The sequence below is a fragment of the Sapajus apella genome, unplaced genomic scaffold, assembly GCF_009761245.1.
Source record: "Sapajus apella isolate SASKATOON/1434 unplaced genomic scaffold, GSC_monkey_1.0 scaffold169, whole genome shotgun sequence".
NCBI classification, from domain to species: domain Eukaryota; kingdom Metazoa; phylum Chordata; class Mammalia; order Primates; family Cebidae; genus Sapajus; species Sapajus apella.
In genome coordinates, this window is record NW_022437109.1 from 1429831 (window position 1) to 1444225 (window position 14395).

Genomic DNA, 14395 nt, shown 5'->3' on the forward strand with positions numbered 1-14395 from the left:
ATCGAGACCATCCTGGTCAACACGGTGAAACCCCGTCTCTACTAAAAATACAAAAAATCAGCTGGGCATGGTGGCGCGTGCCTGTAATCCCAGCTACTCAGGAGGCTGAGGCAGGAGAATTGCCTGAACCCAGGCTGGAGTGCAATGGCGCGATCTCGGCTCACCGCAACCTCCGCCTCCTGGGTTCAGGCAATTCTCCTGCCTCAGCCTCCTGAGTAGCTGGGATTATAGGCACGCGCCACCATGCCCAGCTAATGTTTTGTATTTTTAGTAGAGACGGGGTTTCACCATGTTGACCAGGATGGTCTCGATCTCTTGACCTCGTGATCCACCCGCCTCGGCCTCCCAAAGTGCTGGGATTACAGGCTTGAGCCACCGCGCCCAGCAGAATTTTTTACTTTTTACAAAAGGTAGGCTATGTTTATTAGAGTCACAGGCAGTTGACTGTCTCGGTGTGACTCGACCACAGAAAATCATTTCTTCCTCAGAGACCTAGACTGGCAGGTGTACTGCCTCAGCCTCCCCAAGTGCTAGGATTACTGCTTGGGACCCATTCCCAGGTTTACAAGTTTCTTACTGAGGGCAATCTGTGAATGTGTGAGATTGGCCCGGTCACCATCAGCAGGTCATTGATGTTGCTGTTAAGCATGGTCTCGAAGTCACTGGGAACTATTTTGGGTACTTGCCTAACCAGGCACATCAGTATTGTCAGCTGACACCTTTCCAGACAGTACATCCTCTGTATATTGCAACACCGTGGTTGGGGCACCCTGGATGCGGCTGATGCCCCTCCTACTTGCTGCAAGTCACTTGAGAGTCTGTGTTTGGGGCTAAAACAGGTCTTTGTGATCGGGTCAACTCCAGTGCGTTCAGTTTCATAGTATGTATATTTCACTGTCAGAGGTGTGAACGTCACTCCCGTGGTCCTCCCGTGGTCCTCCGAGGGACATCCATTAAAGTGCTGACACAGGCCTTGAGGCTCATGCAGACGTTCTGGAGACTTGTGAGCACAGCGAGGTGGATAGGGTTCGGGGCCTCCAGGCTGTAGCACCCAAGAATCTGCACAGAGTGCTCTGTGATGTCATGGCCTGTAGCCTATCAGCCGAGGATGGGCTCATTTTTTATGCAGTTCATACATGTTCTAATTTTCAATTTTTTTATTTTTTTGAGATGGAGTCTTGCACTGTTGCCCAGGTTGGAGTGCAATGGTGTGCTCTTGGCTCACTGCAACTTCCACCTCCCAGGTTCAAGCAATTATCCTGCCTCAGCCTCCCAAGTAGCTGGGATTACAGGTGTGCACCACCACACCTGGCTAATTTTTTCTTGTTTTTTTTTTTTTTTTTTGAGACGGAGTTTCGCTCTTGTTACCCAGGCTGGAGTGCAATGGCGCGATCTCGGCTCACCGCAACCTCCGCCTCCTGGGTTCAGGCAATTCTCCTGCCTCAGCCTCCTGAGTAGCTGGGATTACAGGCACGCGCCACCATGCCCAGCTAATTTTTTGTAGTTTTAGTAGAGACGGGGTTTCACCGTGTTGACCAGGATGGTCTCGATCTCTTGACCTCGTGATCCACCCGCCTCGGCCTCCCAAAGTGCTGGGATTACAGGCGTGAGCCACCGCGCCCGGCCTTTTCTTGTTTTTTAAAGTAGAGAATGGGCGTCACCATGTTGGTCAGGCTGGTCTCGAACCCCTGACCTTTGGGAGGCTGAGGCTGGGTCTCTGCCCGCCTCAGCCTCCCAAAGTGCTGGGATTACAGGCATGAGCCACCGTGCCCGGCTGCAGTTCATACATGTTCTTAGCAAATTCTGTGTAAACAGCCACTTCATCTTCTTACTCACTGTGTGGCACTAAACAATTGGTGACCTCCACCGAGTGTTCGTCGACAGTTCCCAACGGGGTCCCAAAAACTCAAGATAGCTCCCTCGTTCCATCACTCTAAGCTGTCCACAATGGAGGCCAAAATGGCTGCATGCAGCCTGGCCATGCAGCTGCCGGGAAAGGACCCTGGGATAGCAGGACCAAACATAGCGGGCACTGCAGCCTGCACTGGAGCTTGCACGGAGGCCGAGGTCTGGCCTGGAGCCGCAGTCACAGCCGCTGTTGCTATAGGGTCTGAGGTTGAGGCTGGAGCTGGAGATGCAGCCAGTGCTAGTGTTGGCGCTGGGGTGGGACGGGGCTTGGGACCAAGGCTGAGGCTGCTGTCCGAGCTGGGGCCGGCAGAGTGCAAGGAGCACCTGCTGGCACCGCCAGGGTGGCCATCTTGTCAAGAGAGAAGCTACATATTAATTTTTTTTGAGATAGAGTCCCTCTCGCTCTGTCACTCAGGCTGAAGTGCAGTGGCACAATCTCGGGTCACTGCAACCTCCACCTCCTTGGCTCAAGCAATTCTTACTGCGTCAGCCTCCCGAGTAGCTGGGATTACAGGTGTGCGCCACCATGCCCGGCTAATATTTGTATTTTTTAGTCAAGACAGGGTTTCACCATGTTGGTCAGGCTGATCTTGAACTCCCGACCTCAGGTTATCCACCTGCCTTGGCCTCCCAAAGTGGTGGGATTACAGGCATGAGCCACTGGGCCCGGCCTATATTAACTTTTTTTTTTTTTAATTTTTTTTTTTTTTAATAGAGATGGGGTTTCACCCATCTTGGCCAGGCTGGTTTGAACTCCTGACCTCATGATCCACCCATCTCCGCCTCCCCAAGTGCTGGGATTACAGGCGTGAGCCACCGCACCCAGCCTATACTAACTTTCAAAATGGAGACAGGCTCTCGCTATGTTGCCCAGGCTGGCCTTGAACTCCTGAGCTCAAGTGACCCTCCTGCCTCAGTCTCCCCAAGTGCTAGGATTACACACATGAGCCACCACACCCAGCCTGAAAGGTCCAATAGTGCCTGGGCGAAAGAAGAGCAGAGTCATAGTCAATAACAGGTTTTTTGTGAGGTTCAGGACTGTGGCCAAGATATTTATCCTGAGAATAAGAGCCATTCTTATGGAGTGTGGGCAAATCTAGAGGTTCCTATGACTGACTAAAACTAAGGACCAGGAGACCTAAGTGAATGAAAATTCCCTGAGGACAGGCCCTCCCAAGAGATCGTGCTGACACCTTGTCCACTTGCTGCATAGGTGAGAGCAGTGACTCTCTAGGGCAGTCCATGTCTAGAAGGCGGTCAGCCTGCTGATCTCGTGTGATACGATGCCGACCTGGTGATGTGTTACACTCGGGTATCTTCATAGTCATCGAGCCCTGCTCCACAGTGTCTCTCAACGGATCTTTTCAACTTCTAGTACTATCATCCAGCTACATGTCACCTTCTTTCTTTTTTTTTTCTAATTTTTTTTCGTATTTTTAGTAGAGATGGGGTTTCACCATGTTAGGCAGGATGGTTTTGATCTCCTGACCTCACGATCCGCCCACCTCAGCCTCCCAAAGCGCTGGGATTACAGGCGTGAGCCACCACGCCCAGCAAAGAGAAGTATGGTAAGTGCTCTCCTCAAGTGGACAACCAGAGAGAGTAATAAAACTGAAGAGGAGCCAGTATGGAAGAAGGAAAGTCAGGAGTGTATGGAACCTTAAAAAGCATGAAGAAAGTGTTTCGACACAAGAATGATCAACCAAGTCAAGTACTGCTGAGAAGTCAAGTATAGGGAGGCCTGCAAATTGGCCACTGAGACATGGCCATGTAGCAGTCATAGATAACCTTGACAAGTTTCAGTGGAGCGGTGAGAATCAAAGATTCATAGGAGTGGGTTCAGAACAGAAAAGGCGGTGAGGAGATTAAATATTTTTGCTATACAAGGGAACATCAGGCTGGGCACAATGGCTCACACCTGTAATCCCAGCACTTCGGGAGGCCGAGGCGGGAGGATGGCTTAACTCCAGTAGTTTGATACTAGCCTGGGCAACAGTGAGACGCCATCTCTATCAAAAATAAATTTTAGCCGGGCGCGGTGGCTCACGCTTGTAATCCCAGCACTTTGGGAGGCCGAGACGGGTGGATCACGAGGTCAAGAGATCAAGACCATCCTGGTCAACATGGTGAAACCCCGTCTCTACTAAAACTACAAAAAATTAGCTGGGCATGGTGGCGCGTGCCTGTAATCCCAGCTACTCAGGAGGCTGAGGCAGGAGAATTGCTTGAACCCAGGAGGCGGAGGTTGCGGTGAGCCGAGATCGCGCCATTGCACTCCAGCCTGGGTAACAAGAGCGAAACTCCGTCTCAAAAAAATAAATAAATAAATAAATTTTTAAAAAATTAGCTGGATGACCGGGCGTGGTGGCTCACACCTGTAATCCCAGCACTTTTGGAGGCTGAGGCAGGTGAATCACCTGAGGTCAGGAGTTGGAGACCAGCCTGATCAACATGGAGAAACTCCATCTCTACTAAGAACACAAAATTAGCCAGGTGTGGTGGCACGCGCCTATAACCTCAGGCTGAGGCAATAGAATTGCTTGGACCCAGGAGGTGGAGGTTGCAGTGAGCCAAGATTGTGCCACTGGACTCCAGCCTTGGCGAAAAGAGTGAAACTCGATCTCAAAAAAAATTAGCTGGTGTGATGGTACATGCCTGCAGTCCTAGCTACTTGGGAAGGCTGAGGTGCTCAGAGTTATGACTGCACCACTGCACTCCAGCCTGGGCAACAGAGCAAAACCCTGTCTCCAAAAATAAAATAAAATCATCCAGGCGCAGTGGCTTAAGCCTATAATCCCAGCACTTTGTGGGGCCGGGGCAGGTGGATCACCTAAAGTTAGGAGTTCAAGACCATCCTGACCAACATGGTCAAACCCTGTCTCTACTAAAAATACAAAAATTAGCTGCACATGGTGGTGCACACCTGTAATCCCAGCTACTCAGGAGGCTAAGGCAGGAGAATCGCTTGAACCTGGTAGGCAGAGGGTATAGTGAGCCAAGAAAGAAAGAAAAAAGGCCAGGTGTGCTGGCTCATGCCTGTTATCTCAGCATTTTGGGAGGCCGAGGTGGGCAGATCACGGGGTCACGAGTTCGAGACCAGCCTGGCCAACATAGTGAAACCCCCGTCTCTACTAAAAATACAAAAATTGGCCGGGCGCGGTGGCTCAAGCCTGTAATCCCAGCACTTTGGGAGGCCGAGGCGGGTGGATCACAAGGTCAAGAGATCGAGACCATCCTGGTCAACATGGTGAAACCCCGTCTCTACTAAAAATACAAAAAAAATTAGCTGGGCATGGTGGCACGTGCCTGTAATCCCAGCTACTCAGGAGGCTGAGGCAGGAGAATTGCCTGAACCCAGGAGGCGGAGGTTGCGGTGAGCCGAGATCGCGCCATTGCACTCCAGCCTGGGTAACAAGGGCGAAACTCCGTCTCAAAAAAAAAAAAAAAAATACAAAAATTAGCCAGGCATGATGGTGTACACCTATAGTCCCAGCTACTTGGGAAGCTGAAGCAGGAGAATCACTTGAACCCAGGAGGTGGAGGTTGTGGTGAGCCAAGATTGCGCCACTGCACTCCAGCCTGGGCAACACATCAAGACTTCATATCAAAAATGAAATAAAATAAAAAATGTATTTGAAGCTCGGTGTGGTAGCTCATGCTCCTAATCCCAGCTATTCAAGAGGCTCAGGTGGGAGGATCCCTTAAGGCCAGGAGTTGGAGACCATCCTGGACAATAAAGCAACACTTCATTTCTTAACAAATAAAAGGGCCAGGTGCGGTGGCTCATGCCTATAATCTCAGAACTTTGGGAGGCCAAGGAGTGCAAATGGCTTGAGGCCAGGAGTTTAAGACTGGCCTGGACAACATGGTGAAACTCCATCTCTACAAAAACACAAAAATTAGCCAGGCAAGGCCGGGCGAGGTGCTGCCAGCCTGTAGTCCCAGTTACTTGGGAGGCTGAGGTCGGAGGATCACTTGAGCCCAGTAGGTCGAGGTTGCAGTGAGCTGAGATTGTGCCACTGCATTCCAGCCTGAGCAACAGGGTGATACCCATCTCAAAAAATAATAATGAATAAAATACAACTTATTTTATTATTATTTTTGAGCCTGTTGGCCAGGCTAGAGTGAGATCTCAGCTCACTACAACCTCCGCCTCCTGGGTTCAAGCGACTCTCCTGCCTCCGCCTCCCGAGTAGCTGGGATTACAGGCATGCACTGCCACGCTCAGCTAATTTTTGTATCTTTGGTAGAGACGGGATTTTGCCATGTTGGTCAGGCTGGTCTCAAACTCCTGACCTCAGGTGATCCACCTGCCTCAACCTCCCAAAGTGCTGGGATTACAGGCGTGAGCCACTGTGCCTGACCGAACATATTTTATTAGAGTGAAACTTGCATTTCCTTTTCTAGCCTCTGTACAAGGAAAAACCATTGCTCTTCCTATTTCCTCAATCTTTCCCCTTTACCACCTGATAAAAGTTTACTTTATAAAGCACGACAGCAAAGCTACCTCCTCCATAACACTTTCCTCTAGCTCTCGGCCCGAAGTAAATTTCCCAGTCTCTGAACTCCAAAATGAAGTTGTTAATGCGTTGTATAGAGCATACATTCCATCTCACATTACGGATAGTTGCTGTGCAAGATTAGAAGTTCCTTAGAGAAACTATTTCTTATTCACTACAACCACAGAAGGCTTCTGTCCTCACCATTCATACTACAAACCCCTATGGGTCTAGCTCCTGCCCAAAACATAACTGGATGGTATGGGTGCCATATTGCCTTACTAAACTGCGATATTTTGGGGAAGTGTGTGATTCACGCCCTATAAGTCCAACATTTTCGTTTATCTATCTTTTGAGACCAAGTCACTCTGTCGCCCAGTCTGGAGTGCAGTGGCGCCATCTCAGCTCACTGCAACCTCCGTCTCTCAGGTTCAAGCAATTCTCCTGCCTCAGCCTCCAGAGTAGCTGGGATTACAGGCACACGCCACCTCGGTCATCTAATTTTTTTTTTTTTTTTTTTGAGACGGAGTTTCACTCATGTTACCCAGGCTGGAGTGCAATGGCGCGATCTTGGCTCACCGCAACCTCCGCCTCCTGGGTTCAGGCAATTCTCCTGCCTCAGCCTCCTGAGTAGCTGGGATTACAGGCACGCACCACCATGCCCAGCTAATTTTTTGTATTTTTAGTAGAGACGGGGTTTCACCATGTTGACCAGGATGGTCTTGATCTCTTGGCCTCGTGATCCACCCGCCTCGGCCTCCCAAAGTGCTGGGATCACAGGCTTGAGCCACCGCGCCCGGCCTATTTTTGTGTTTTAAAGACAGGGTTTTGCCGGTTTCCCAGGCTGGTTTCGAACTCCTGGGCTCAAGCAACCCACCCACCTTGGTGTCCCAAAGTGCTGGGATTACAGGCCTGAGACACCACGCCCGGCCTGTAATCCCAACACTTTGGGAGGCCAAGGTAGGAGGATCGCCTGAGCCCAGGAGTTCAAGACCAGCCTGGCAAAATAACAATACTCCATCGCTACAAAAAATAAAAAAAATCAGCTGAGCATGGTGGCATGCACCTGTCTTCCCGGCTACTCAGGAGGCTGAGATGGCAGGATCGCTTCAGCCCAGGAGCCCAGGAGGTTGAGGCAGCAATGAGCCCTGATGGCACCACTGCACTCCAGCCTGGGTGACAGAGAAAGACCTCATCTCTAAATAAATAAATAAATGACCTAGCTCACCTTTCCCATGTCCCTCAGCACCTTGCTTTCAAATTTTAGCTATGATTTTTACAGATCTTTTAACAAAAATGCTTCTTTAATTAACGTTAACTTACATGGTATATAACTGGATCCTTGTTCTCAAGGGGTTTACAAAGCCCTAGAGTCATATGTGCCTTATTATCAATACAAAAATAAATGGTGTTGGCCGGGTGGGGTGGCTGTCTGTAATCCCAGCACTTTAAGAGGCCGAGGCGGGTGGATCACTGGAGGCCAGGAGTTTGAGACCAGCCTGGCCAATATGGTGAAACTACGTCTCTACTAAAAATACAAAACTAGCTAGGTGTGGTGGTGCATGCCAGTGATCCCAGCTACTTGGGAGGCTGGGGTACCAGAATCGTCTGAACGTGGGAGGTGGAGGTTGTAGTAAGCTGAGATCGTGCCATTGCACTCCAGCCTGGGCGACAGAGCGACTGTCTCAAAACAAACAAACAAAAATGGTGTCAAGACTCTCAAGCAAGTTGCTAATGGAGTAAGACCTATATGTAAATAGCGCCGAAGACTATGAAACAGATGGGTGAGGCAAGCAGAGACGCAGCAATAGCTTAGCTGGGGCAGTTTTTGCTTAGTTCACTTATGTAAATGGTTCTTTAGGGCAGTCCATGGATCATCCTCATTTCCAAATGAGACTCCGAGTAGAGAGCTTGGGATACGCAAAATAACTACAAGTCCCCAACCTATGCCCTCTTAAGCATCCCTGTCATTTAAGAGAGTCGTTCCCATCCATCAACTTCCCCGTCTTCTTCCTTCAGCCCCTGGGTTAGTCCGTGGCTGAAATTTTGGTTTGGTAAAAAAAACCTCCGGCGAAAAATAGCAACTGGAGCTCGCGAATCAGGTCTCACGGAGGTAGCCACGAAAAGGCACGAGGCGCGCACCAGAGAGCTCGAGCCCTGGAGCCCAGGCGCTCGGAGCCGCCGTTACGTAACCGGCCGCCAGCGCCTCGGAAGACCGGAAGGCCCAGCTCCGGCCCCGGCCCCGCCCCGCCCCGGCCGCCGGTAAGTGCCGTGCGCAACCGTCCGGAAGCTGCCAGCCCTTTCCCCTTTTATGGGAAGACTTTTTAAAAAACGTAAGAGTTCACTGACGCCACCGCGTAAGACTGGTCCTAAAACCGTGATCAAGGAGCTCCTGGCCACTTCTCACTTCCGCTTCCTTCCAGTAAGGAGTCGGGGTCTTCCCCAGTTTCTCAGCCAGGCGGCGGCGGCGGCGGCTGGCGATGTTTGGCCTCCAAAGAAACGCGGTAATCGGACTCAACCTCTACTGTGGGGGGGCCGGCTTGGGGGCCGGCAGCGGCGGCGCCACCCCTCCGGGAGGGCGGCTTTTGGCCACGGAGAAGGAGGCCTCGGCCCAGCGAGAGGTAGGGGGAGGGGAGGCCGGCGCGGTGATTGGCGGAAGCGCCGGCGCTAGCCCCCCGGCCGCCCTCACGCCTGACGCCCGGAGGGTCGTGCGGCCGCCGCCCATTGGCGCTGAGGTCCCCGACGTCACCGCGACCCCCTCGAGGCTGCTGTTCTTCGCGCCCACCCGCCGCGCGGCGCCGCTTGAGGAGATGGAAGCCCCGGCCGCCGACGCCATCATGTCGCCCGAAGAAGAGCTGGACGGGTACGAGCCGGAGCCTCTCGGGAAGCGGCCGGCTGTCCTGCCCCTGCTGGAGTTGGTCGGGGAGCCTGGTAATGGCTCCAGTACGGACGGGTCACTGCCCTCGACGCCGCCGCCAGCAGAGGAGGAGGAGGACGAGTTGTACCGGCAGTCGCTGGAGATTATCTCTCGGTACCTTCGGGAGCAGGCGACCGGCGCCAAGGACACAAAGCCAATGGGCAGGTCCGGGGCCGCCAGCAGGAAGGCTCTGGAGACCTTACGACGGGTGGGGGACGGCGTGCAGCGCAACCACGAGACGGCCTTCCAAGGTAAGGGGGCTCGTAGTCGCCAAGCCTCACTCCCCTCTTCCCCATCGCTCCCCGGACAAACGAGTCGGTGTTGAAACGTGTCTGATCCTATTCCCGAAACCAGAATGTTCTGGCCATGAGTCATTGTTTCCGCCCATCTAGATTCTTTTGGAAATGGCAGCTCTCGTTCAAAGACCGGAAAGGGTGGGATGTCAATTTCAAGTGGGGTCGACCTGAGTTCTCTCAATCCCTGTAGTGACTTTCCCCGCCGTGGGTGGGCGGCCGAATCGTGCGCGGGGCTTAGACAAAGGAGGCCAGGAGGACCTGCATGCTTTTCTTCCCCAGGCATGCTTCGGAAACTGGACATCAAAAACGAAGACGATGTCAAATCTTTGTCTCGAGTGATGGTCCATGTTTTCAGCGACGGCGTAACAAACTGGGGTAGGATTGTGACTCTCATTTCTTTTGGTGCCTTTGTGGCCAAACACTTGAAGACCATAAACCAAGAAAGCTGCATTGAACCATTAGCAGAAAGTATCACAGACGTTCTCGTAAGGACAAAACGGGACTGGCTAGTTAAACAAAGAGGCTGGGTAAGTTTGCCTTAAGGGTTGAAGGGGGCCTTGGAATGGAAGTAGAATGAAGGATTTTTTTGAGAGAGAGGTGGGGATGTCTGAAGGTTTTTATGACGCACGGCTGATTGCAGGCTCTAACTAAAGGACCACTGGTTATTTGATGTTTATTTACGTAATAGATCCTTAGAGGTAGTGGTTTGGCGGTCTTGAATTGTATCAAAAATCTTGGTTTTTCTCTAGACTATTTTTGTTCCAATTCAGTTGAATTCAGCCGATTCACACCGTGGAGAAATAAGTCACCAGGGGAGCATAGCTGAAATATATTCCTAAGGCGCTCTCTATTTTAATTGAGAAGATACGGCATGGATCCTGCGTTGTAAGCAGAAACCCAGATCTGATGTAGGATGTACGTTGAGAAAAACTAGTCTGCGCAGTTGAGGTGTTGCTGAGATACTAGGTGGTGGAGATTTGAGAGTAAGGTCTTTCGTCTTTTACTTCATTGGAACTCTGGAAGTCCCTTTGTTTAGATAAATCCTAATATGACCAAGATAGTACTGTAAAATCAAGTTTAACCATTATGGGTGCCCACTTAAGATTAACTGAAGAACTTAGAAATGCCCTTTTTTTTTTTTTTTTTTTTTTTTTTTTTGCCTCAGGGGTGAATAATAATTGATTTAGGATTGTTTTATGGAGAAGCCTTAGGTAACTTCAATTCACCTTTTTGTTTTCTAGGATGGGTTTGTGGAGTTCTTCCACGTAGAGGACCTAGAAGGTGGCATCAGAAATGTGCTGCTGGCTTTTGCAGGTGTTGCTGGAGTAGGAGCTGGTTTGGCGTATCTAATAAGATAGCCTTGTAAGTGCAGCAGTTGACTTTTAACCAACCACCACCACCAAAACCAGATAACATCTGTGACAGCAGCTGGACTCCAAGCTGTAACTTCCAAGAGTTGCCCTCTAGCAACCTAGCCAAGTGGCAGAAGATTATGGCTAACAAGAATAAATACGTGGGAAAAGAATCTCCCCTTGATTCAAGAGTCACTGTCTGAAAGAAGCAAAGTTCAGTTTCAGCAACAAGCAAACTGTTAGGGAGGCTATGGAGGAGGACTTATAGATTTAGTGAATATGGTAGGGTGGAAAGAATTTTCTTGTTGAGAACAGGAGAGTGGCCAGTAGCCAGGCAAGTCATAGAACTGATTAAATATACCCGCCGAATTCATTAATATTCTGTAGTGTTAAGAGAAGCACTAACAATGCCAGTGAGCTGTGTAAAAGCTACAAGTAATAGAACTAAGACTGTAAGCCTCAGTACTGTACAAGGGAAGCTTTTTCTCTCTCTGATTAGCTTTCCCAGTATACTTCTTGAAATAGAAAGTCCAAGTGTGGCAGGACTTTTATACTTGTTATACATTGGCTTGGTTTCCATGATTCTTAGTTTGTTAGCCTAGTTTATGGCCAAGAATACTTGATGGAAGGCTCAGTAGTTATGAATATGGATATCCTCAGATTTTAAGACAACTTGTAAATGTATTTGTAAAAATTGTATATATTTTTACAAAAGTCTATTTGAAACAAAGGGAGAGAAGTCTTAAATTTACATTAGTTTTTTTCATGCCCTTTGAACTTTGCAACTTCTGTAATTAGGAATCTGTTCCTTAAAGCTTTTCTATGCTAAACTTTGTTCTGGTCAGTAGAGAGTGTATACAGAACTAATTGATGTGTAACTGTATGCAAACTGGTTGTAGTGGAACCAATCTGATTGATAAACTATGCAGATTTTAATTTTCCTATCTGATTTTGGTAAGTATTCCTTAGATGGGTTTTTCTTTGAAATCCTGGGATTGAGAGGTTGATAAATGGAAATTAATCTTTTCACTTAGTTATATGCAGGTTTTCAATAATTAGGTCTAAGTGGAGTTTTAAGGTTACTGATCACTTAACAAATAATGGGCTCTGATTGGGCAATACTCATTTGAGTTCCTTCCATTTGACCTAATTTAATTGGTGAAATTTAAACTGAATTGACGAGCTCATCTTTAAAGCTTCTACTAGAAGATTTTCAGCTGTTCCAAATGGAACTCATTAGCTGTGTGCATATAAAAAGATCACATCAGGTGGATGGAGAGACATTTGATTCCTCATTCGCTTAATAAATTGTAAAATGATGGCTTGGAAATGCAGGCTAGTCTAACCATGGTGCTATTATTAGGCTTTCTTGTTATACACACAGGTCTAAGCCTAATATTTCAATAAAACAAATACTTATTGTTTTGTTTCTATTAATGATTTCTAAACTTTGTTTCTGATTTTTGCTTTGGCATCTTTGGATTTCAGGCTTGATGTTCTTTGAGACTTACCTTTTATTTCTTGTCCTTCCTTGAAATAGCTGCTTGTTCTGCTCCCTCTACAGATATTTATACATCTTTCCCCTGCCATCCCTGAACTCTTCCTAGCCCTTTTAGATTTTGTCACTGTGAAACCCCTACTGGGAACCTGAGTGACCCTCCCTCCCCACCAAGAGTCCACAGACCTCTCATCTTTCATGAACTTTATCCTGTTGGGAAGTGGTAATACCATGGGTGCTGTGACACTACAGTCATTGAGGGGTGGGAGGAAGTCCCTTTTCCTTGGACTGGTTATCCTGTCTTTGGGGGAATTGTGTCAAAATTCCTCTCAGGAATTTTTAGAGGAGGGAACATCTTATGAGGCTTTCTCTAAAGTTTCCTTTGTATTTGAGTATGCTCACTTAAATTTACATGAAAGAGGTGAGCTGTGTAACCTCAGAGTTTAAAAGCTACTGATAAACTGAAGAAAGTGTCTCTGTTGGAACTAGGGGCATTTGAAAGCTTCAGCCTCAGAACATGACCTTTAGTCTGTGGACTCCATTTAAAAATAGGCATGAATAAGATGACTAAGAATGTAATGGGGAAGAATTGCCCTGCCTGCCCATGTCAGAGCCATAAGGTCATCTTTGCTAGAGCTATTTTTACCTATGTATTTATCGTTCTTGATCATAAGCCACTTATTTATATCATGTATCTCTAAGGACCTAAAAGCACTTTATGTAGATTTTAATCTTAAGATCTGGTTACGGTAACTAAAAAGCCTGTCTCCCAAATATAGTGGAAACAAGCGCATAGATGTGAATTGGCTTTTAGGGGCCTCACTTCCCAGTTCATTCGATGTGACTGGAAATACAGACAAGGATCTTAGTTGATAGTTTGGGCTTGGGGCAGTGAGGGTTTAGGGCACCCCAAGTGGTTTGAGAAAGGTGAGTTTAGGGCACCCCAAGTGGTTTGAGTGGTGAGTTTATAGGGAGAAGGGGCCAGGTGGTCTAAGTGCTGACTGGCTACAAAGTTGAGGCAAATCCTCCAAAAGGGAAAGGGACGGGCTGCTTAGAAGGATGGCGCTCTCAGCGACTTCTGTTTGACTTCTGTTTGTCTTATGCTTCTCTCAGGGAAAAACATTCAGTCCTCTCGTGTTCGTGTACATTCTGTTGGGGTCAACACCTTGGTTCTGGTTAAACAGCTAGTGCTTCTGACAGCTGGGCCAGGAACGGTTAGGACCAACTACAAGTTAATGTTGGTTGTAAAATGTAGTGTGTTTTCCTAAGTTCCTGTTTTTCCTGAGAAAATAAATCTTATTCAAATACAAGGTGTGTAATATGGGTCTTTTCTTATCAACGCCTCTTTGCCTCCCCCCTCTTAGGCAAGCCTTTTAGAGAAGTCAGCTGAGCAAATACTTGTAGGTGAATTCAAAGCAAAAGTCCCACAAGGCTGATTTGCCTTAGAGCAAAAGACAGTTCCTTTCTTCTATTCAAGTTAGAGGTGTTGGGTTTTTAATGAAATATGTTACTGCTGCACTTGGAGGAGTTCCTAAACCAAATTTTAATAGAAAAAAGTCAAAATCTTTGTCTTGATTTTTGAATCACCAAATGCTGGTATGATTTTTTTTTCTTTTTTGAGTCAGAGACTCACTCTGTTGCGCAGGCTAGAGCGCAGTGGTGCAACCTCACTGCAGCCGCAGCCTCAGCCTCCCAGGTAGGTGGGATTACAGGTGCCCGCCACCACGCCTGGTTAATTTTTGTATATTTAGTAGAGACTGGGTTTCACCAGTGTTAGCCAGGCTGGTCTGAAACTCCTGACCTCAGGTGATCACCTGCCTCAGCTTCCCAAAGTGGTAGGACTATAGGCGTAAGTCACTGTGCCCAGCCTTGATTTTGAGCTAAGAGGGGAGGGTACTGTACAGCAGTTACTGTATTATCTCCAT

General features: G+C 48.4%; 1 protein-coding gene and 1 pseudogene across 2 annotated transcripts; one reads left to right on the forward strand and one right to left on the reverse strand.

The window, feature by feature from the left end:
* Positions 1 to 395: 395 nt before the first annotated feature.
* Positions 396 to 2310, reverse strand: LOC116542534 (annotated as a pseudogene).
* A 6319-nt stretch (positions 2311 to 8629) lies between these two features.
* MCL1 (MCL1 apoptosis regulator, BCL2 family member) lies at positions 8630 to 13780 on the forward strand. 2 transcript variants are annotated; one of them, XM_032267532.1, is made up of 3 exons: positions 8630 to 9575; positions 9900 to 10147; positions 10862 to 13780. In XM_032267532.1, the coding sequence occupies exons 1-3, from the start codon at positions 8888 to 8890 to the stop codon at positions 10976 to 10978; spliced, it is 1053 nt and encodes a 350-aa protein (XP_032123423.1). In that variant the 5' UTR covers positions 8630 to 8887; the 3' UTR covers positions 10979 to 13780. The 2 variants fall into 2 exon arrangements, with proteins under 2 accessions (XP_032123423.1, XP_032123424.1); XM_032267533.1 differs by lacking the exon at positions 9900 to 10147 and having other exon boundaries at positions 10862 to 10986.
* The last annotated feature ends 615 nt before the right edge of the window (positions 13781 to 14395 follow it).